General features: G+C 37.0%; 1 protein-coding gene across 1 annotated transcript in view; it reads left to right on the top strand.

Moving 5' to 3' along the window:
• Positions 1 to 12,361, top strand: part of TMC1 (transmembrane channel-like 1) — a 59,220-nt gene extending 46,859 nt beyond the window's left edge. The window contains exons 12-19 of the mRNA XM_010023435.1: positions 2,154 to 2,333; positions 2,556 to 2,708; positions 3,974 to 4,102; positions 7,941 to 8,008; positions 9,330 to 9,569; positions 10,761 to 10,886; positions 12,170 to 12,246; positions 12,345 to 12,361. Of these exons, the coding sequence (XP_010021737.1) occupies positions 2,154 to 2,333; positions 2,556 to 2,708; positions 3,974 to 4,102; positions 7,941 to 8,008; positions 9,330 to 9,569; positions 10,761 to 10,886; positions 12,170 to 12,246; positions 12,345 to 12,361 (990 nt within the window). The remainder of the gene's footprint in view (positions 1 to 2,153; positions 2,334 to 2,555; positions 2,709 to 3,973; positions 4,103 to 7,940; positions 8,009 to 9,329; positions 9,570 to 10,760; positions 10,887 to 12,169; positions 12,247 to 12,344) is intronic.
• Positions 12,362 to 22,852: the final 10,491 nt, after the last annotated feature.

The following is a 22,852-nucleotide window of genomic DNA, read 5'->3' as shown; positions in this document are numbered from 1 at the left end:
ATAGGCTTCCACAAGCCAAGCACAGAATGAACTACTAATAGTCCAAAAATGCAAGAATCCAGTAATTAGCTCTAGAACTCATTAAAACCAAGAATAGAGAAACCACAAAAACAAGGCCTTTTTTTTTTTTTTTTTTTTTAACTAAGAACACTAGTCTATGGATGAAACGTTTTAAGAGTGGGAATGTACATATTTGTGAGTGAATTTATTTGTTGTCATTGTGTCTTTCTGCTGCCATATTATTTCTGAGAAGTGATAGCAGTCCTAACTCTCTGGGTAGCAGGAAATATGTATAATATTAGTTCTAGCAAAATGGATTCCAGCATCGCTGATAAATGCTCATTTCAAAGACAGACTTCTGTGAGCAATTTTTTTCTTTTTTTGGTGACTAAATAGATTATTTTTGCTTAATTGTTTTAATATGATTAATCTCAAATAAGCATATTTGTGTTTTCCAACCACCTTTGTGACTTATATTAGGGCAGTGTTTTTTGTTTCTTGTTTGCTGTTTTTAGTCCCTCAAAGGCACACTTTTTGTAATACAGGTCTATTTTAAAATGAAATTGAGTAACTGCGCTTTGAAACTTTTTGTTTCTTTTCATTTTTGGCTGACGTAATGAATTAGAACCAAAATTTTCAAATAATTTCCAGCAATCACTTAGGAATGTTACATTACTTGAGTGCCTCACTCATCTGTAGAATTTATAAGCTATGCTGTATTTCAAACTTTCTATAAAAGCTAATTATCTGTTTTTCTCATTCTGCCTTCAGTAAACTTGTTATATTTCCATATTGCTAATAAGAAGAGTTAATCATATCAGAGGTTTCTAAAAAAATCAGGCAGAAAGAAGCAGGGTTGATTTGAATTTGCTTACATAGTGTGGACATGAGGTCTGAGAGAGACTAGAGAGCCAGGAAATCACCAGCTGTATGAAATTTAACAAAAGCAAGTGCAGGATTCTCCAACTGGAATGGGGTAATCCTGGTGATACATGCACTGGGGAACGAGACGCTGGGGAGCAGCCTCGTGGAAAGAAACCTGGGGGTTTGTGTTCATGGCAAGTTGAATATGAGTCAGCAGCGTGACCTGGCAGCCAAGAGGCTCAACCATGTCCTGGAGTGCATCCGGCCATAGTCAGCCTGTTGAGAGAGGTGATTGTCCCACTCCACACTGTTCTGGTGCAGCCTCACCTTGAGCACTGTGTGCAGTTTTGAGCTCCTTAATTTGAGGAAATCAGATTACTAAGAGTGTGTTCAGAGGAGAGTGACCAAGATGGTGAAAGGTCTTGAGGGCCAGACTGATGAAGAATGGCTGAGGTCACTTGGCTTGTTCATCTTCAAGAGGCGATCTCATGGCAGTCTACAACTTCCTCAAGTGGTGGAGTGGAGGAAGAGGCGCTGATCTCCTCTCTTTGGTGACCAGAAATAGGACATGAGGAAATGGAATGAAGCTGCATCAGAGGAAGGTCATATTGGATGTTAGGAAAAGGTTCTTCACAGAGAGGGTGTTTGGTCACTGGAACTAGCTCCCCAGGGAAGCGATTGACAACAAACCTATTAGAGTTCAAGGAGCCTCTGGATGATGCTCTTAGTTGTATTTTTTAGGTAGTCCTGCAAGGAGCAGAGAGTTGGACTTGATAATGCTTATGAGACTCTTCCAACTTGAGATATTCAATAATTTCGTGATTTGTGACATCTATGATTAATTTTGGGTGAGATCTCAGATAAATATGACTTAATGCAGTATTTCTGAAGGAATCTTTCTATAGAATATCTACGTCTATTGGGAAGACATGGTAGAGACGTGGCATAAAACAGTACTGGAAGTAGATTTTGCTAAGTTCTCTGATAGCAGAATTTTGTTTTAAATATACATTCTAGTCAGAATAATTAACATTTGATTATTTTTAAGTGAAATGGAAAATTAAAAAAAAAAAAAAATATCACATATCCATCTGCAGAAGGTAACAACCAACTTTCCATCCTTTTCTTCCTTTCTGAAAACATCTTGTGACTCCCAGAGTGGATTTTGTTTTTCATTAAATGAAAGGTAGTAATGGAAATACACAGTACACTCAAATCAATTATTACAAAAGCACTTGCCTGTAACATTTCCGTATAAACTTTTTGTTTCCCTTTTTTTCCTCTCTTAGGTGAACATGGTTATGTCACTTTTAGGAATGTTCTGTCCAACTTTATTTGATGTAATCAGTTCTCTGGAAAACTACCACCCTCGAATAGCTCTAAGATGGCAGCTGGGACGAATCTTTGCTCTTTTTCTTGGCAATCTCTACACTTTCATTATTGCCTTAATGGATGAAATCAATCTCAAGGCAAGCTATTTAATCCCCTTCACTGATTTTAATATGTAGATGGGCAAGGATGAGGATTTCCAGCCAGTCACAGACATACAAGTGAAAGATGTTCTTTTCTTTCTGTACTGTAAATCATGTCCATGCCTGAGTTGGTAATGGGAGTTTTGGAGTAAAAAAGGTTGTGAGTTGATAACAAGCTCATGCTGTATTTTTTTCCACCCCATTTCTTTCTTTACTTAGTTGGAAGAAGAAAAGATAGTCAAGTATAACATGACAATATGGGAAGCTAGTCTGTACAATGGTACTATTCCAGAAAATTCTACTGCTCCTCCAATACAGGTGGACCCTGCAGATGTCCCCAGAGGGCCGTGCTGGGAAACTATGGTAGGACAGGTAATGTAACTGCTTGAGCTCATATTTGAAAACAGGTCATTATCTGTTACAAGGTATGGTATCTAAACCCTCTTTATTTCTGCTAGTAAGTGGAGTTAAGGTGAGGAAAATGTGAGGAAAAGCACAATGTGGGACTTTTTCCTGAGCTAAAACATTTTTACCCGCTTCTTTTCACTGTTCTTTTCATTTACCTTCTTCCTTATCCCATATTTGTCTTGCAAAACCTGTTTAGCAATTTTGAGAAGCTGTGTTTGACACAAGCCCTAATAAATGTGGTAAATCTTATTAGAATTCTGATAAGGCAGTATCTGTTTGTGATCACTACAGACCTATAGAAAAGGTCTATAAAAAATGAAGTAGCTCAGTAAGGAAATACATCTAAGCTGTTAGAGCAATGTACTTTTGAGAAGGCATCTCTGTCTATAACCAAGTAACAAAATGCGAAAGAACAATAGTAGCTAATCGTAAATCTGCTCAGTCATTTTTTTGATTCATTATTAATACAAAATGTAATTTAAAAATATTTTTAACAGCCCCCTTTCCTCTATTTGCTCATGCCCCATTGTTGTTTTGTGCATGAGAATGAAATCGTCACTGAATGACAATGTTTTCTGTTCTATCACTTTGATCATCTCGCCTCATGACTGAATGTATCACTATCGTGGAGCATCAGGGAGGAAAAAAGCCCCTCTGTTCTTTTTGGTGACACTGAATAATAAACTAAGAACATGAAGAGCTCATCACTGCACTAATTTTCTCCTTAATTTCAGATGAGGGAGAGTAATAGCCTTTTAGGCTATAGGGTAAGGCCTGTTACAGCAGGGTTTAGTTTATTTACTAAAAGTGGAGGAATGAGAACTTCCATTAAGATTTTCTTCTTTCCTCTCCATATATACTGGGAGTTTGTGCTCCTTGAGAAAGAAGCCACTCCTTTTTTATTAAATTTTCCCACAGTCAAAGAGATCAAAAGCAGTTTAAGATATCAGCTCAGCTTTCTGTTATAGCAGCGATCTTGGCTGGAAGCCTTTCCCAGTCTAATCATACACTGAAAATCTCATCTGATAATATGAGCACAAATTAGAGCAAAGCATACCTCTGGCAAATGAGGGGCAGTTTTTCTCCTGGCATTTCTCATAATTGGTGAATGTAGAGCAGAAGCAGTCTTTTCCGTGTTGAAGCAGGGTAAGCACAATTAGGGATGTAGTCCAGTGTTTCATTATTATTGTAATTATTTAATTGCTTCAACCAAAATATTGCTCTAACAGGAATTTGTGCGGCTGACTGTCTCCGACACGATGACAACATACATCACAATTCTAATTGGTGATTTCTTGAGAGCTGTTTTTGTTAGGTTTTTCAATTACTGCTGGTGCTGGGACTTGGAGTATGGATTTGTAAGTATCTGATTTGCTATTTTTAAATGCCTTTGTCAGATTATCACTTCACATTTTTGTAGTAACTTACATTTTCCTTTCAATCCTACAGAATTAACAGCTTGCTAGGCACATCACCTTCAAAATACCTGAACAGCATTGTGTTAGTTTTTCTCAGAATTTGCTTGTGCCTGAATGTTTGTGTTATTCTTTAGCCTTAGGAAATGTTGGGTTTTTTTTTCATTGGATAGTGTAAGAAGACTGGGTACACATTTTTCACACATTTCCAATTTTAAGACTTATTCCGTGTTCCACAGAATACAATCTCATTGATTTCTACAGGATTTTGGATAGGGCCTTCTAGCACACAGTGTTAGTGGAGAAAACTATGAAAGAACTTATTCTAGAAATCTTATTATATATTTTTCCTAGAAGTAATGTACCTGATATAAATGTAGTAAGTCCTATAACATAAGTGGGTGTAGAGCTCTTCACTTGGGAATGAGACTTCCACTCTTTTACACAGAACTGAGCTAGGTTACCATAGCCAGCTAACATACCTACACTGTAATGTCTGATGCTGCTTTTTCATCTCTTAACTGGTAGTCAGGGTACTGGCAGAGCTTGTGAAAATCTAGAAGCTTTTTTGTACTTTTCAAGAGGTATGGAAAAGAGCTAGGTTATTTAATGTCATCTGCATGAGCAGCCAAAGTAGCTGTTCTGCCATCTTTTAGTCCTCCTTTCCTCAAAATTTTTAATTCACACATGTACAAATTTCTTTTTTTAACTAAAAGTAGCCTCTCAGGAAATGATAATTTTCTAGAGGAAGAGAAATTTTTTGTGCCTTTTTTTAAGAAAAACAAATAAAGCACAGTTTTCTGGTATAGCAATCTCATTGTTGGCTGGGCCCCATGAAATTTTGGGCTTTATAGCAAAGTTTAGATTTCTCTCTCTTAATTCTACAGTGTGTCTCGAACAGGGCTGATGTAGGGCTGGAAACAAAGACTACCAGCTGATCGTTTTGGACAAACAAGTTATAACCCTTGTAATATCAAAATCAAATGAAGAAAATTCAATACAGCTTGGGCAGAGAGCCAATACAGCTTTTGGAACTGCATATTTTCATATATTTAGACTGCATTTGGAGCTTCTTCATATTTTCAGATGTTCCACAGTTGTCGCAATAGCTAAGGCTGGATGTGGGGAACACATCAATCACTGTAGCCAAAGCTATATCTGACAAGAAATGGCTCAAACATATTTTCCAAACATGTTGAAGTGATAGCCTGGATCTTTTCCCTTTCAGGATATCCACAATCAATGAAAGAGCCTGAACGAATGCAAGCCTAAAAGCCATCCTGCAGATTGTAGGATATCTTTCAGGTTTGACTCTTCATGAAGGATGATTTGGGTTCCATTTGGGCTTCCAGAAGCTTCTTTGTTCTTGCTGTTTTCACTGAATCAGCTACCTTTTTTCCAGGAACTCGGTTTTTTTTTCATGACCTTCCCAGCCAGAGGTGCCTAGTGCTATTTTAGATGACCCTGGGCATCCTGAACAGCTGGATGGGGCTACTAGATGTATTTTTTGTGAAATGCCTGAATCTTCCAATGTTGAGAGACACACAGTAAACTACAGGACATTTTTGCTTCAACTGGGAGTGCCAGTTGTCAGATGAAGATGCATACATTCATCCATTAACACTTCAGACTTAATTTTTTTCTCTTGTTTTTTTGTTGCCATTAGGGATGTTAAGAGAATATAATACAGTAATTCAATCAATAGAGCAGAGCCTATAAAGGAAAGAGCTTTAATGAAGGATCTAGACTAAAGAGCTACACAGATGCCATCCTTCTTTCTGATCATTCATCCATATACAAATTGAAGAAGATAGAGGTGATAAGCAGCAAGAGTGAAACTCACAGCCCACACACAAGGGCTTCAACACTCTTAAAGGAAGTTGTGGCATGTTTATCCAGCAAAAGGGGGATATTTATTTCCATTATATATTTTTGTTCTTAAAGTGTCAACAACACATCTGCTTGTTAGGGATGTTGAAACAAATTTATTACTGACATTTTTATTTGGCAGCTTATAAGAGTGGCTGTAATGGTTTGGTCTATTATGGTCCTCAGGTCCAGTAAGCTGCCTGAAACAAAAGCCAGAAGTGAAAATGCAAACTGGAAATTGCTGAATTTCTGGAATTATCTGAGTTTAAAATCTTCCCTAGGAAGTAGATCTACTTGTATCTCTGTGATTAGTGTCCATGGTGTACCTATTATCCATTAATTTTTAGACTAAGTATTTTGACAACCGAAATGTCCTTTGGCAAAAAATTCCAGAAATTAACTTGCATGTAGCGTGGAAAACCACTTTTTTTTTTGTTTAAAGAATAAATTTCAGATTATTTGTTAATGTTACCCCCCATGTTAGGAAGAAGAGTCACACATTATTTGATTCTGTATGAGCCTATTCTTGTCTCCATGTCAGTTGTTATATTCTAGCTTTCTATACAGCTCCTCTTAGTCAATAGCTTTCCAGTTGAATACTAGTGATCTATTTAAACTGTCCTCATATAGAAGCAGATTCCTAAACATGTGCAACATAAACATAGCAGTTTGCTGTAAACATATACATATATCTCTGTACATATACACAAAAATGCACAGGAGGATTGTAGGGGCTCTCCAAAAGTATAACATAGTACAATTCAAAATTATGACTTTAACTGATGATTTTAATAGAGCAATTTTGTCTTGGTTCAGCCATACAGAAATAGTTGGTTTTGTACGTCATGCACTTTCCTCTCTCTACCAGTCATCCATTTAATTAATACCTGGTAAATACACATTATTCATGATCTTTTTGTCCACCTACTGTGGTGATCATGCAAATCACCAGCTATGCTGTAACAAAACTTTCTGAGAAAGCTGATTAAATCAGAACTTGTGACAGTGAAAAGCCATATGAATAATATGCCTGAATCAGACATCTAGCTGGAAAGCAAAAGATTACAGCTACAATTTCTTACCAGAAAGTTTTGTTCTGATTCACATGTGCACAAACTCATATGTGCGTGTGTCTTTCAGTCATTCTTCAAATGTAGTGTATTCAATGTTTGCAAATGGAAGTGTTCATGAATTAGACACTAATAAATAAGGTAAAAGAAGAGATGTGGAAAAGATTAAATATTTGAAAAGCCAGAATGAAAGGGTCAGATGAATAGTTCAGAAATATAAGACTAAAGAATTATCTGTTGTGTCTATACTGTAAACAAAAATTGATGATACTGTGCTTTCTTCCACAGACAAAGTGATAACAAGTCCAAATAGCTGAATTTTGAAGTAAAAATTTGAAACAAACAAACACACTCAAATAAGAAGATACTAATTTTAAGCAGGGAAGACAATGATTGGCAACATCAATCAATGTTTAAGAGGAATTCTTCAACAGTGTAACTTAAAATATGAAAGATACTGTTATAGTTCAAATGGGAATTAAATCACAGCAGCCTCATGGCTGGTACTGTATCAGAGGGCACATGGGCTGACCACCACTAGCCACTCCAGTAGCATGTTTCTGAACAGTTTTGCAATTTACCTATTACTCAGAATTATTTTTAATTCTCCATTAGTGCTTTCTCCAAAGAAATCTCAAAAAGTTTTTCAGTAACATACCACAAGCTGTGTTAAAGTCTGCATGATGGTCTTGAGTCATTAATTTGTTTCATGATTCACTGGTAAGATGCAACAAGAGGCTTTACAACACAATGCCAGTACGCTGGACAGTTGTAATCTACTGCAAGTCATCTTAAAAGTTTTACTTCAAGCCTAATGAAAGCATCTGTATTATTTCTTTCAGCCATCATATTCTGAATTTGATATAAGTGGAAATGTGCTGGGACTGATCTTTAACCAAGGCATGATCTGGTAGGTGTGGCAAAGCATGTTGCATCTTCAGGACTGCTGTATCTATGAAAGATTCTTCTGAAATGCTGATCCTGTCCCATTGCTTTACTTTGATGGAAGTGTAACACAGTATATATCAAACTTTGGTAGACAGCAGTCAGTGAGACCACTTCAAAACTAGTTCTGAACTAAGATTATTAGACCAGATGAATCAGGGTTTTGCAATGAGCTGGTAAGACCAACCAGTAAAAAGCTACAAAGGTGAATCTTATTTTTGTACTGTCTGCTAGCTAGAGCAAGCACCTAGCCAGTACTGTTTTGCTTTGAAATTCAGCCTTTCAAAATACCTTACCACTCTTTTCCCATGTGTCCCGTGTGAAAAAAACCCTTAAAACAAATGTATGTACTCTTATCCGTGCAGGCATATGAATGTCTATAAAACGCTGCTGCTGCAGTATTAATCCTTAGCTGTAGAGGACAAGAGGTCTACGTTTCATCCTGGCTTTGAACTTTACATGAGTTGTAAAAGATACCAGCGTGTAGAGCTGTCATGCAAGATGCCCAGTCTTCCTCAGGAATTATCCTCCTTAAGGGCTGTTGACTTCTCAAAGTTAATTCTTGCTAAGGCTCAGTTTTTCCCCTTTAAATTGACTCTGGTGATCAGACTTCCTGCTTGGTCAAAGCTCCCACTTCTGTAAAGCCCAAAGTTTGTGTGTATGTCAAAGAAGTGCCACAGAAACACATCAAAGAAAGAGGCTGCGAATATGACAATGATTAAGGAAAAAGTAGATTCCTGATCTTTTACATTCTGTATCTTTTGACCAGGCAAATGAAAGTAATTGCACTTCAGTCAGCATGGCACAGGAAACAAGGTGTGATAACATAAAATTGTTGTAACTGTTTCAGTGCCATAACATCGCAACCATATGTACCAAGGGAAAAACAAGAGAAAACTAAATTATTTTAGTAATACCTAGCTTTAGAGCTATTGGGTTTTCTTATAAAACACAAGTGAAGTGCTACCTAAATTAAAGCGACAAAGTAGGAGCAGATAGCACTTAATCAGGTGATCACTTAATTTGCGGAGAAAGAGGGCTTTGCAACTTTGAAACAAAAAGTTCATATGGAGAATTAGCTCCAAAAACCTCCAGTTCTTCTTAAAGCAAGACTGAAGAGAAAAGACCAGTAAAAAAAAGCCCAAAAAACGATGGTTTTATGAACTTGATTTCTGAGTGTGCAGTGCATATGGCTGCAAAACACGTTGACATGGGAACAGGTGGCATAACTAGGAAGACAGAAGTACAACAACAAAGCGGTAACTTTTTTATTTGCTTTTTCCTAGGATGGGATCTTTTTACGCTCCATGTCTCCCAGCGATCAACGTATTCCGCCTCCACACTTCGATGTACCTGCAGTGCTGGGCAGTAATGTGCTGCAACGTTCCCCAAGAGAGGGTCTTCAAGGCTTCCAGATCCAATAACTTTTATATGGCCATGCTGCTTTTCATCCTCTTTCTCTCCACACTGCCTGCTGTGTACACCATTGTCTCCATCCCACCATCTTTTGACTGTGGTCCTTTCAGGTTTTTTGTGTTCTGAATCCATCTTTTGTTATTAATGTAATGAACTGCCTTATCCCATCACAGTGAATGATGCAGCTTCTATAAGTGTTAGCACCTGGTTGGCTGTTTAATTGTATCACATTTCTCATTGTGGATAATTCCTGAAGCTGGAATCCTATAAAACTGTGCAATTCCCTAGAAAGTTTATTTGAAGTGTAGAACAGAAAACCTTTATTTTAGGAAGTTTTAATGTAAAAAAATGTCATTACACCAGAAATTATTCTTTAGGAGGAAAGCAGTGACTTATTATGCATGTCTGGTCTGCTGGCTTGAAGTTGATGGCTTTCAGGAAATGTCTGCATATGCATAGAAGGGGAGTACCAGAATGTATGGTGGTGTGGTAAATGTATAGTGATGCAATCTTTGGCTGCTGTGACTCTCTCCATCTGACACAGTATTTCATGTGTCTGTGCTACAGCTGTGAAGCTAATTCTAGTTCCGAAGTCTTCAAGACCTTCATGTTCATCAGTCCCTTCTAAAACCTTAGGCCTGCCTTGCCTGGGCAAACATGTGCCTTGCATTCAATCTAGCTTAGATGTTGCCGCATTTTCTCCTGTGCACACTACCCAGAAAGTCCAGGACTATTTTCACCACCTTTGCTTGTCAGGTAGTATAACATGCAACGATAATGAGTACAGAACAGTCAATATATGAAATTAAAAATTTAGAAGACTTTAGCCTTTGGTTTGAACAGAGTATTATGAAAGCAAGGCAAGGAGAATAGTAAAAGAGACATCCTGATTCCAATGAAAGCTTTGAATAATGCATTACTGTTGTGAATACAATGATATCTACACAATCCCCAGTGCACTTTATAAAGGAACAGAAGTCTTGCCACATTAACTTTGGCCAAAGCAAAATAACTGGGAGATTGCTTCTAGCCACGTGCAATAGTCAGTATAAGATGAAGAATTACGTGAAAAGCCAAAAATTCTGATAAGGCAGAAAATTGTATTTATCAAAGCAATAATAAGATCATTGATACTATTTTAAAAAACACTCCTTTCAGAGTGTCAAGCTTTAAATAATGTTAACATTTAGTTTATTGTTCTTTTCCCAGGTTTGATGTGATTAACCTATATATTCGTATGACTGCATTGACTTTACCATAATATTTGTACGTGATATGTTGTCAAATTTTCTATTTAATAGTGGGAAGACTAGAATGTTTGAAGTCATATCAGAAACTCTGGAGCATGACTTCCCTTCCTGGTTTGGGAAAGTGTTTGGTTATGCCTCTAACCCTGGACTTGTCCTACCTTTTATATTGCTGATGGTGTACGTATAGAATATTAACACAAAGCTTGCTTTTTTTTTCCACTCTGAATCTTCACTGCCTGAATATCTAATTAAATTCAGTGCTGATTGCCCTGTGGTGAGGGACTTGAAGAATTCATGAGCCTTTTATTTGATCATAACTAATGTGCCTTTGCACAAAGGGTAATATCTCTTTTGTGTTCAATGCCTTTCTTCTAGTTTTTGTTATTGCTTTTCAAAAATGCTGTTGTTGCCACAATAATGGAAAAGCTATTAAAATGCAAAAGCCTATAGGGGATCTGAAGTGCTGTGGCTTTGATCAGCTTGTCCAGTAGGCAGAATAACACATCTTACATCCTTAGCAAGTTCAATAGAAACATGACCATTCACCATGGAGCAGAGTTATTTCTCAGTAACTTTCAACGAGTCCGTTATTCAGTTCCTTGGCCTTTCCTTGATAAACAATGTCCTCTATGCTGTTGGGACAGGGGAATGAGACTGAGAGTTGGAGACTTTATGAAATAGGGCTAGGAGACATTTTTTGTAAGCCAGTCAGTACCTAATAAAGAATAATGACCCGAGAATAGTCTTTCTTAGAAACTGCATTGAGTCTTGCTTTTAAACGCATTTTAAAATGCTGTATACATATATAGGATTATTTAACATACTTCTGATCTAAAAAATAATTCTATGTAGAGATGAGCTGGGATTTAAATCTTCATTGTAGAACTGCCAATAAATACAGAGAAGATTACAGAATACAATAGATATTGCAAAAGGATTTTACATAAGAAATTCTGAGATGAAATTTTGCCAAGATTCACTTAACAACATATTCTATTATAACCATGGCTAGAAAAACAAAGAATCCAGACTGTCCTCTGAAAACGTGGTCGATCCACACTGATTTTCCTTTTTTTTTTTTTCCTCGAGTACTATTACTTTCCTGGAATGGTCACATGCAAAGATACTAAAAATAAATAAAGAAAACTTTTAAAAAATGAAGAAAAATGCAAGGCACAGTCAGGCTTTGCTTTATGGATCATCTTGCTTAGCTACTACAAGGTTGAATGTAGGGTATTGAAAGACAGCAATTCTTTTTCAGTGTTTTTTCCCCAGCCTTTCTCATACTGTGAGGAAGCATATTGCTTATTGTCAAAATACTACTACTGATTTGGCATGATAAATGAGGAAAAAATACTGACTTTATATTAACACAACTGTAGTTGTTGCTATAGAAATGTTGTAAGAGTCTTTATATTTAAAACATTACCTAACAACGAATTGTTTTGCTTTAAATTTAGCCTGAGTATTTATTATCTCAACGCTACATCCAAATCATACAAGGAAGCAAACTTGGAACTTAAAAAGAAGCTACAAAGTGTAAGGATTAAAGAACTATTGATTTTTGGGTTTACTAAATATTAGAGAAGCTGTTCAGATCACTGAAAGATGCCTTCTCTCTCTCCCCATCATTAGCAAGCAGAAGAAAATAAAAGAAGAAATAAACAAAAGGCACAAAAATCAAATGAACAAGATGAAAATCCTTTTGAGACAGAACCACCACAGCAAAAAGGAGGCAAACCAGATGAATCCACCTCAAACCAAGGTAAAGACTGTTTTGAACTCCTCAATATAAAGAATTCATGTACGCCAGGCCATATTCTTGCTCACTGCCATGACTTTCCTTTGCCATAATCTCCTGAAAGATATTCACAATATTGAATCACAAGTATTAGCTTAAAATCCAGTCCATCTTTCTTTCTTTCGTTCATTTAAGAAACACTATAACATTATTTCACACCAGGCAATGCCTAAATAAAAAATCCTGTAACAAAGCTATAGTGAGTCACAAGATCACAGCCCTGCAAAAAAAAACCCCAATGACCAACAGTTAAAGCCTGGTCTGAATGTCAGTGATCCCTCTTACCCATCACAAACCAGTCAGGTCCAAATCTTGCACCTTCCTCTTGTATTTCATTGATCCAGGGCTGCTCAGGACAGCGTTTGTCCTCTGTGCCGTGTTCACTAGGAGAAGGTGCAGTGAGAACAAAGTATGGTAGCAATCCTTACTAGAAAGCCTAGCTTGGTCAGGCAGATATCAGTCTGTTCTGAAGAATATCATAGGCTGCTTCTTTTTCCCCCAGACAATGCTAGACTTCCCACATCATGCATGCATGCCATTCAGTCAGTATAGGCTCAAGCAACCCAGATTGGAGATGACTGTCTTTGGAAGAACCACATGCAAGGCACATCTGCAGCCTAAAAACCTGCCTGCTTAACTCTGAAATTGCTACCTTCATCACCATTTAGAGGTTATATCTGAGTGCATATAGCTGTCTGGGGAAAACTTCCACTTTCTTCCACTGGGCCTTGCAGAAAGGACTGGAGGGAAAAGAGGGTGCAAAGATTGTGAAGGTGCATTACCTTGATTTCAGGCTGTTGGCAGGGGAGGCCCAGGACTTTTCAGCACACTCTGGGGTGTACTGAAGGATTTCCCTATCTGGGAATTTCTGTTTTGCATGTTTATGTTTTAATTCTGTTCTCAAACACATTGCAGATAACAAGAAAGAACAGGGTGGCAATGAAGCAAAGAAGACAGGACAGCCACAAGAAGCCAACTCCTCTCAGGCACTCCAGCATGCAGGTCCTGATCTGAATGGCCACTATCTCCCACAGAGCAGAGGAGGAAATCTTCCTCCTCCATCCATAGCTGTCACAAGGCCACCAGCACCCAGGGGATATGGAATGCCGGGCCATCCACCTGGAAACACACGCTTCCCAGGCGTGGGCCCTCCCAACTACAGATAAAGAGCCTGAAGCACAGTGTGATATGATGAAAGACGCTAAGGGATAGAAGAGCAGTCCTAAATCCAAACACACTTGCAAGCGCAAAACCCTGCCTGTGTTTGTTGTAAATCTTCATGTGCATGCCTACACGCTTCATTTTTTTCAGGATGTGATGCTTCAGAAGGAAACATTGCATATGTCTTCCTGCATTTGAAAACACTGCAAAAATGTGTTGTCTGTGTCTGTAGGTTACCAAACTTAAGGATATTTATTGGAAGATATTTATTAGAAGAATGATTAATATTTTGTATTCAATTGATTGTTTTCTTAAAAGCTTGAAAGTGTGTCCTTACGATCTTTTCCTTTTTCTTAGAAGGACAGTTCATTGGAAACATACCTCCGTATAATTTATTTGAGAGTCAGTTATATTTAAACACTGCATATTTCTTGTCTTCTGCAGGTGAGATATGATCACCCAAAGATTTCAGATTGTACATGAGAAAACCAGGATCTTTTCAAAAGCTGAATGACTATGCCTGAAGTCTTTGGGAAAGTATTTAAAAGGTTAAAGAAAGGCAATTTTCTGACTGTTGCTATGAAAAAAAATTAACTCCCATCACAGTACAACTTCTAGCTAATAATAGTTTTAGCACATTCTGAAAGACTAAAATTAAATTTGAAAAATCAAAGTGTTGAAGAAATATCTCATGTGCAAAAAAATATATTTGAGGAAGAGACATAAGACAGTTACACAATAATTTCCCCCAGATGCATACAGGATTGTGTTATGATACAGGAACACTTTGTACTGCATAAGAATATGTGCTGTATAATCTTCTCTGTGGATCTATGTTGCACATTTGTATTGGCCTCTCTAGAGTCCAGGGTAGAACAGGTCCCAGTCTCATAGGTTTTGTGGAAATATAGCTGCCTTGTTTAGAGGTCCATTTTGTACAGTAGAAAAACGAACCATATCTCAGTATGAAACAAGTCTGTGACATCACAAAACAACCTCCATATAATTGAATTGTGGAACTTTAATTGTGTAACTAAACTGTGAAAAAGGCTTACAAAATACCTCCAGTATAGACCATGTAGGTCTGTAAACCACAATGATCCAGATGTAATTTTCAGCTCAGGCAGTCTTTGAATCAATTGCGAGAACCTAGGAGGATAGATTAAGGGAAAGTTCACTTTGCCTTGACTCTTGTACTGCTTCCATAAACACCTGCTATCAGCTGGAGATAAGATATTCGACCAATCAGACCTTTAGTGAGTACCATCATAGCTGTTCTATGTGTAAGCACTGAGCACTGATAACCAGATAAGAAGAAACACGGATTGCAATAGCTACAAGGAAGTGGCTTTTCTAATGCACAGACTGGAAATGTTGTTACTAAGGGAAAGAACAAATGCCTTCAGACTGGATTCAGAGGCATGTCTGCATCTGGGGTGTGGATGCAGGAAGTCTTGAACTTAGAGATAAGTACAGTTAAGTACAGTGTAAACGATTTCATCTTTCTCAGATAAGATTTCTAATCTATGGATTTCAGACATGGGAAAAGTAAAGTAATTCAAACTATTAATTTGAAATCTTCTTCTAACATGATTAATTTTTAATCTGCACATGTTTTTAGCCTAGAAATTTATAATACTGTCAGTTAAGCCTGGGCCCCAGTGATCTTGTGCTTCCATGCTTTTAAAATAAACCTATTCCTACAAGCTGGGATTGATCTATCATGAGACACTGATTTTCACAGAGGTTTTAGCTCACTGTTTTTAACATTTTGTAATATGTAAACAGTGGATATTCCTTAGGAAAAAGAAGCAACTGTCTTTAAAAATTATTACTTGGTAATCTATCTGTGTTTTCCAAGGGGCGTTGGAACAAATTGGAGTTGTAAACTGAGTTTGATGCAGTCTGGTTCCCTGAAATGTAGAAAGAGGTTCATGCTGCATGCAGAGATCTTAATAAGGATTCCTTGTTCTGTTGGGACTAAAAATTTTCTGTGCGTATTAAAGGCTTTATCATTATTAGTAGGCTTAGTATTCAATTTTGTGGGATTGCTTTACAACATGAATGGGAGAGAGACACAGCAAGGAATCCACCAGATAAAATTATTTGGGGCAATTTTTGTTAGATCTGTATGCTGCATTGATTTTCAACAATAAATGTGTTCTCAGAATGCATCTGTGTATGCATTGAGTACGTAATAGCCAGAATGAGTAACAATAACAAGACAAGATGTTGTTCATACCCTGTGATCAGCATCAGACTGCTGTGACTGAAAATGAGATATTTATTCTTAATCTTTGGTACCTCTAAGTAAAGGTTTTTCATCACTGTGTTTCATGAAGCTGTGCTTTCAAAGCTTACTGGTTTAGTTCTGTTTAATTGCTTGACATTGTATGGAAAATATAACATCAATTCAGCAGACAAGATGTGATCTTGTACATTTCGATGTTCTATACTAAGTTCACCTTTAAGAAAACATACTGAACATAATATTTACTTTGTAAAAGTAATTTTGAAACTTTTACAATAATTTCGATAATTTTGCATTATCAGATTTCAAGTCACATTTCCTTTCTGTACAACCTTTCTCTATCTATTTCTAAAACAAGTCTTTCAGTTCAAATTTTTCATCTCTGCTGTTTTTGAAAAAGCACCTCATGCAACCTTCACCCAGCTACTCCTCTGTTTGAGTCTTGTACTGTTCTGAACAGGTAACAAATGCTCTTGATAACAGGAATAAAACTTTCTGTGATTCAAATCAAGGAAAACGATCTTGCTTATAGAAACAACATACATTTTATATTCACTGATGGCACATATGCTATTTTCTTTCTTCTATGTTAGACCTGCAAACTGTGCTAAGGATACCTTAGAGCTCATTATCCAATTACCCTCAGTGAAATCAGGGGTCAGTGCATTTTACCATGTCACACATCTTCCTCTGCTCAATTTACATGCCATCTTCATAACATTTGGCTGAACATTTTATATAATTTTCATAGAATCATAGAATGGATTGGCTTGGATGGGACATTGAAGACCATCTAGTTCTAACTGTCCTGCCCTGCGAAGGGACACCATTCACCAGACCAGGTTGCTAAAAGCCCTGCCCAACCTGACCTTGAACAATTCCTAGCATAGGGCATCCACAGCTTCTCTGGACAACCTGTTCTAGTGCCTCACCACCCTCACAGCAAGAAACTTCTTCCCACTATTAATCTAAATCTACCTTCTTTCAGTTTTTCTGCATAATAAAAATGCACTTCACTATATTAGTGTACTGGTACAGAGGGACCTTGAAAATGTTTTGAAGTCCTTGTCAAGGATTTAATCTCTTACTGACTTGTGAAAATTACAATTTCTGTAAAATTATGATTATTGAATACATCTCCCTTCTCCTATTTGACTTTCTTTTTTTTTCTGCTTTAAATAACTATTTTACTCATAGACAGAGTCCTACCCCAGGACTGTGCAATGTTCTTAGAGGAACAGAAAGCAGAAGGATGAAAATACAGTCCAGACTTGACCGAATTCACAGCAAGTGCAAGACATAACTTCTTGTAGTATATCCTTTTTAACACTAGATTTGTGGTAGCTGGGACCTGAAAACAACAAGTATCGTACTTGCGGTAATAACGTCCATGGAGATCTGCAGAGGTTTCGAGCTGTTTTAAAGCTGATAGACATTTAAACCCAAGGAATCATTTTATTATCCTGAATTGTTTAAAAAAACCTGAAAAATGCTTACTGGAAAATTAGGTGCAGTTATCTATTCTGAATCCTTTGCTACACTTTTTAGTCCTCCATGGAAAATATGCTGTTAAACTCATTATGGCTAGAGATTAACTTCAGAAGCAGGTAACATCTGCTCTGTTTGTCTTTTGTTGAAAAATGAGGCTGTATGAGTTCACTATGAGATTTATGCTGTCCATGCCACACAACCAATCCGCATTTATTTCTTGGAATTACTGAATAACCAAAAAAACCAAAAACCAAAACCCAACCAACCAAAACCCCACCAAAACCAGTATGGTGACACAAACAATATTCTGCTACCTCCTGTGGAAAAGGTCATTGTAATCTAAGGACCGCCCATGCCCAGTGGGTGGTCCTTAGATTATAGTAGATTATAAAAAAAATCTATGAAAACCAGTATGTACCTAAACTAAATAAGGACCTGGGGGTTGTGACTGAAGGTTCTGTATGGATGTGGCAAACTCTGCTTTACCTGTTGTTTACAGTCTATAGACTGGACTATAAAAATGGCTGTGTGTGATAACTGATGTTACCTACCAGATTATAACCATATTCAGTGTTAGCTGTTCGTCAAATTATTATAGTCAGTTTAGAAGGGAAAGTGCACTTTTTTGTGAGTTCTCAGTTTTCTCCATCTGTTTCAGATCAGCTAGTGTCTCTAACGCATTCTGAGCACAGGTATCAGACATACTTGGTCCCAGGCAGCTGTTCTTTAATCTCGGCAAAGGAAACAAGTCCCAGCCTTGTCCCTCTCTTCCTGTCCTCTTGTACTTTAGCTTCTTTTGCTTAGTATCACAAGCAAGAAGCTGTCTCTTCATGTCCATACTCCATCACATGCAGCCGTCTACCTAAATAGCAAGGTTATCCAGGGATTTCACATGTGTCTGTGTTAACGAAAAACAATGCACTAAGATATTTTTATCATAGTACTTTTTTGTCTTCTTGTCTAAACACTGTGATAGGAGATTGTGTCATAAATCACATATCCCTTTGACAGTTTGCAAATAGAAATGTTGCTAAGACTGGGACCCAAATGTACTACCATTATCATAGTTGGATACAAGAACTCCCAGTGAAATATTCACTTGTATTTACACTATCAGAAGATTTTACATTAGTATAAAGATCTGAAAGATGTTTGGCATTAATAGTAATTCAAGGTAGGAATAAGTGTGAGCTCTCTGAAAGTCTAGGCAACACCTGAATATACCGACCTGCACTTCAGATTTTGACTCTTCTATCCTGCTTTGCATGAAGACCTAAATAAAGGAGCTTGTAAGCCATAAGCCTTTCTTTTGAAACATTACATTTCAGCTGCAGTGCATAGTCGTAGAAAGCTGAATCATGTCTGCTGAAGAGTTAGAAAAATAATAATAATAATAAAAAAATGTATTGCACACTTTTTCTGAGGCTTTATTTTTGTCCTTGACTTTTTGTTGGAAGATGTTTTGTATATCTGCACATACTACTCTGTGCAGTTATTGTCGCAGTTATTGTCACAGTTATGTGCATTTTGAAGAATATTGGTTATTTAATTTTGAAATTGCACAAGAAAAGAGAATTCCTAAAACTTATGGTTATGGTTGATTTTCTGCTTAAATCATTTGGATCATGTGTGCATTGCTATCATACAATAAATAATGAGGTTTGTAATATGCTTATCACTTACCATTTGATTCTTTTGTCTATGTCCTTTCCAGGTTTCCATGGCTGTGGGGAAAGATTCCAATATTCCAAACTTTTAATCTACTTTTTAGAACTTCCTACAAAATAAAATAGGAACACCTTTTTCCTCTCTTTCTTGGGATTAGATCAGAAAAATTCCTGATCTGTAGTTCTGATTCCTGTGATCTGTAGTCCATAACAGTTATACCCCATTGTCTCAAAATACTGGAATAGGAAACAAAGTAATAATAGGAGATATTTAAATTGCATAATTCTAAAAACAAATAGTTTTTGATCAATATAAAGTCTATGCATGAAAGCCATTAATTTATAATTTTGAATTTTCTGACTACAGAACTGTACATGTGCTTATCCCAAGTGATTGACTCCACAAACCATAAGCTACTTCTATTCAAAACCAAAACAGTGTAAGGAATGTGTCTTGTTTTTTCAGCTAGATAAACCCTTTCTTAAGACTTGGAAAAGTGAACAGAAGAAAGATACAAAGTGTTACATAATAATTGTAGGAAACAAAATATTCTAAAATACTTTCAGGTGTTCTCAAAAGACAGAGACCAAATCTTCAGCAAAACACCAATATCCACCAGTAAATTACATCAATCTAATATCTTATTTGATCCCTTTAGTGTGATGGTATGAAGCAGAATTTCATTGTAATCAACATGGCATTATTTTCTTGCTAACTAAAGGTAAATGTGGTATTTTGAAATCTTTCCTTTTCTTTCTCTTCCGTTATGGTAGAATAGGATGAAGCAAATATATTCTCAGTGTCGTACATTTTTTAGTTCACTCAATGACTGCCCTGTAGACAGACAGTGACAAGGATACTTTGCGTAAAGTGTATTTTTAGCATGTAAGTACATTTTGGAAAGCCTGCAAGATAGAGTAATTTGTTTAAAGAAATCATATTCAAAACATTGAGAATGTTTTTCCAAACACCTTGTTGGCCTTGTCGGCCTTGTCATTGCTTGCAGACAACAAAGGCTAAAATCTCTTGTACCATTCTAAAGGCATATTCTTGTCAATAGTGTATAGCGCCAGTCTGGCACCTTTAAGTATCTCTGATGACCACATATAACAATGATGTTGGTGGACCATAAATCAGCTTATGTTCCAGCTGCAACTAGATTAAAAATATGTAAGTTGTATGTATATTTTGTTATAAGAAATATGTGACATATGGGACCGGCAATCCCTGTGTGTTAGGCTGTATATATTACACTAGTGGCACTGTGCTGGGATGGTCATCTGCAGCTGAGACAGGAGGGTAGGTGTCTTGTGTTTAACCAATGTTGTTTAAAGAGCAGGCCTGCACTCAGTCTTTTTCTGTCATCAGAAGTATACCTTCTTTTACACATGGGATCAGCTCTTAGGGCTCCATGTCTTGTTTGCACAATTTCATGTAGGTCTCTTCTTTTTTTCCCCTTCTTTTTGCATGTAATGTAATGTATGATTTCATCAACAAAGGAAGTTTTCTTTGGTAAGAAACCTGACTACTCAAAACTACTTCATTCTTTCTTTCCCTGCATCCAGATAGCAGTTTCTTTGTCTGAAATCTCCAAGTCATTCCCACATGGGAGAATCCAGCAAGAGAAGGCTGTGTGGAGACCTCAGAGCAGCCTTCCAGTACCTGAAGGGGGCCTACAAGGGTGATGGAGAGGGACTCTTCATCAGGAACTATAACGATAGGACAAGGCATAATGGGTTTAAACTGAAACAGAGGAAGTTCAGGTTAGATATATGGAAGAAGTTCTTTACAGTGAGGGTGTGAGACACTGGAACAGGTTGCCCACACAGATGGTAAATGCTCCATCCCTGGCAGTGTTCAAGGCCAGGTTGGACAGAGCCTTGAGTGACATGGTCTAGAGTGAAGCATCATTGCCCATGTCAGGGGGGTTGGAACTAGGTGATCTTAAGGTCCTTTCCAAATCAAACCATTTTATGATTCTATGATTTCATTCCTGTTTTGTTAAATAGCTGAGAGAAGTCCCACTACTCTTGTTCTTGCTCTTTTTCTGTTTCACTTTACAGTTCACAGCAGAATTTACCTGACTCAGAGGCTAAAATTACATTTGCTTACTCAGTGTATGCATTTCCCTTACTGCTTTATACTTCCCATACTCATTTCCATTCCGCAATTTTGCAGAATACCATTAGAAAAAAGCCATTGGTAATACATAGGATTATTTGCCTGAGCAATTTTAGGCTGGATAGATTTACCTTTAAAGATTATATTATATCACTGACATGTCTCTTGTATTTTCTAACATTCTGGAAAATCTGCTCTTTTCCTTTTCTTCTTTCTGTGAACCTTTCTTGTAGTTCTATTGTATTCACTCTGTCACTACAACTACAGAGATCATAATCCATCATTTAAATACGAGTTTAGTAAATAGCCTACTGACTGCAGAAGGATGCCACGTGTACTTACTTGAATAACTGCTGCATTAAGATAAAGTTAACTCATGAAAAGAAAAGTTACTACTATCATCTTCGTCTGCCATCTGCCTAGCCGCTTCTTTTTCAGCTATTTTTCCTTATCAAACTTACTGACTGTATTGTCTCCCAAACTATACCTAATCTCTTTAGAATAGCTTTGCCTTTTTATCTGTTTGTGAGGCTCCCACTCCAGAGCTGTTCCAAATCTAACTAGGATCCTTGGGTGCTACTAATAAAGTGAACTTTATTCTAGTACTAGGTACACACACACACAAGGTGTGTGAGTAATTAACCATTGGTACATGCCACCAGATATGAATTAATCTATTACTGAATGGATAATAACAAATGGTTTTAAAGTGAACAGTGAAGTAAAAATTAACCTTTTCCTTTCTGGTAAAAAAAAAAACCAACGAAAACCAACCAAGCATTTTAAAAAAAAAATAAAAATAGACTACATGTGCCTTGTTCTTTTCTCCAGCAGAGGTCACAACAACATAAGGTATTGCCCTGCATCTATGTGAGCAACCGCCTTAGGAAAGGCTAAATCCTTCCTATCTGATCACTTAAAAGTTGACAGAAATAAGGTTCCTAGTAGAGTTTCAGATAACTGGGAATTCGTAGGAATGCCAAAAGTTTGCTGATACAATGTTTGGACTAATGTCAACAGTACAAGCTTTGCTGTGCTGTGTATATATAGGAGGCAAAAATAATTTAATAGGCAATCTGAAATAGTGCATAGGAAAATTCAGTGGGGAAAAAAAAATCTTTCCAACATTTCTGTTTTATAGATACAATAACTGGTAGTATAATAGTTTGGGAATAAGTCTATTGGTTTCTGTTTTTAAAAGCAACATTGCTGAATGATATAGTCTGACCCACAGGTATTTTGCAGGTCAAAATAGTCCATCTATTCTCTCATGTCAAACACGACAATAAGTAATCTTGCTCAAAAAGCCAGCTTTAAATATTATGTAAAAGTACATAGGAAAGGCAAACTACAAACTCATCAAAATGAGTTTTCATTTTAGGACCCTCTGTTTGGGAAGTTAAAATAATACCCTCAGTTTTGTGCGTCTTGTCTAAAGTAAAATGATTTTTTTTTCCTCCTGGATAAATGCATAGATATGTGGTAATATTCAGATAGAAAAATCTTATCCAGAATAATTTGGGAAGTGCTTTTGCAAAGCAAAGATGTATGGACAAACTGTAAATTGTTATTCCTTCAGTGAGGGCAAAAAAGCAGCTCTGCAAAAATCCAGCAGGAGTCTGTACTGTGGAGCATCTGTAATGGCCCAAA

Source organism: Nestor notabilis, unplaced genomic scaffold, assembly GCF_000696875.1.
Source record: "Nestor notabilis isolate BGI_N333 unplaced genomic scaffold, ASM69687v1 scaffold131, whole genome shotgun sequence".
NCBI lineage: Eukaryota > Metazoa > Chordata > Aves > Psittaciformes > Psittacidae > Nestor > Nestor notabilis.
The sequence above is the reverse complement of the archived record's forward strand: the minus strand, read 5'-3'. Positions and strand labels throughout refer to the sequence as shown.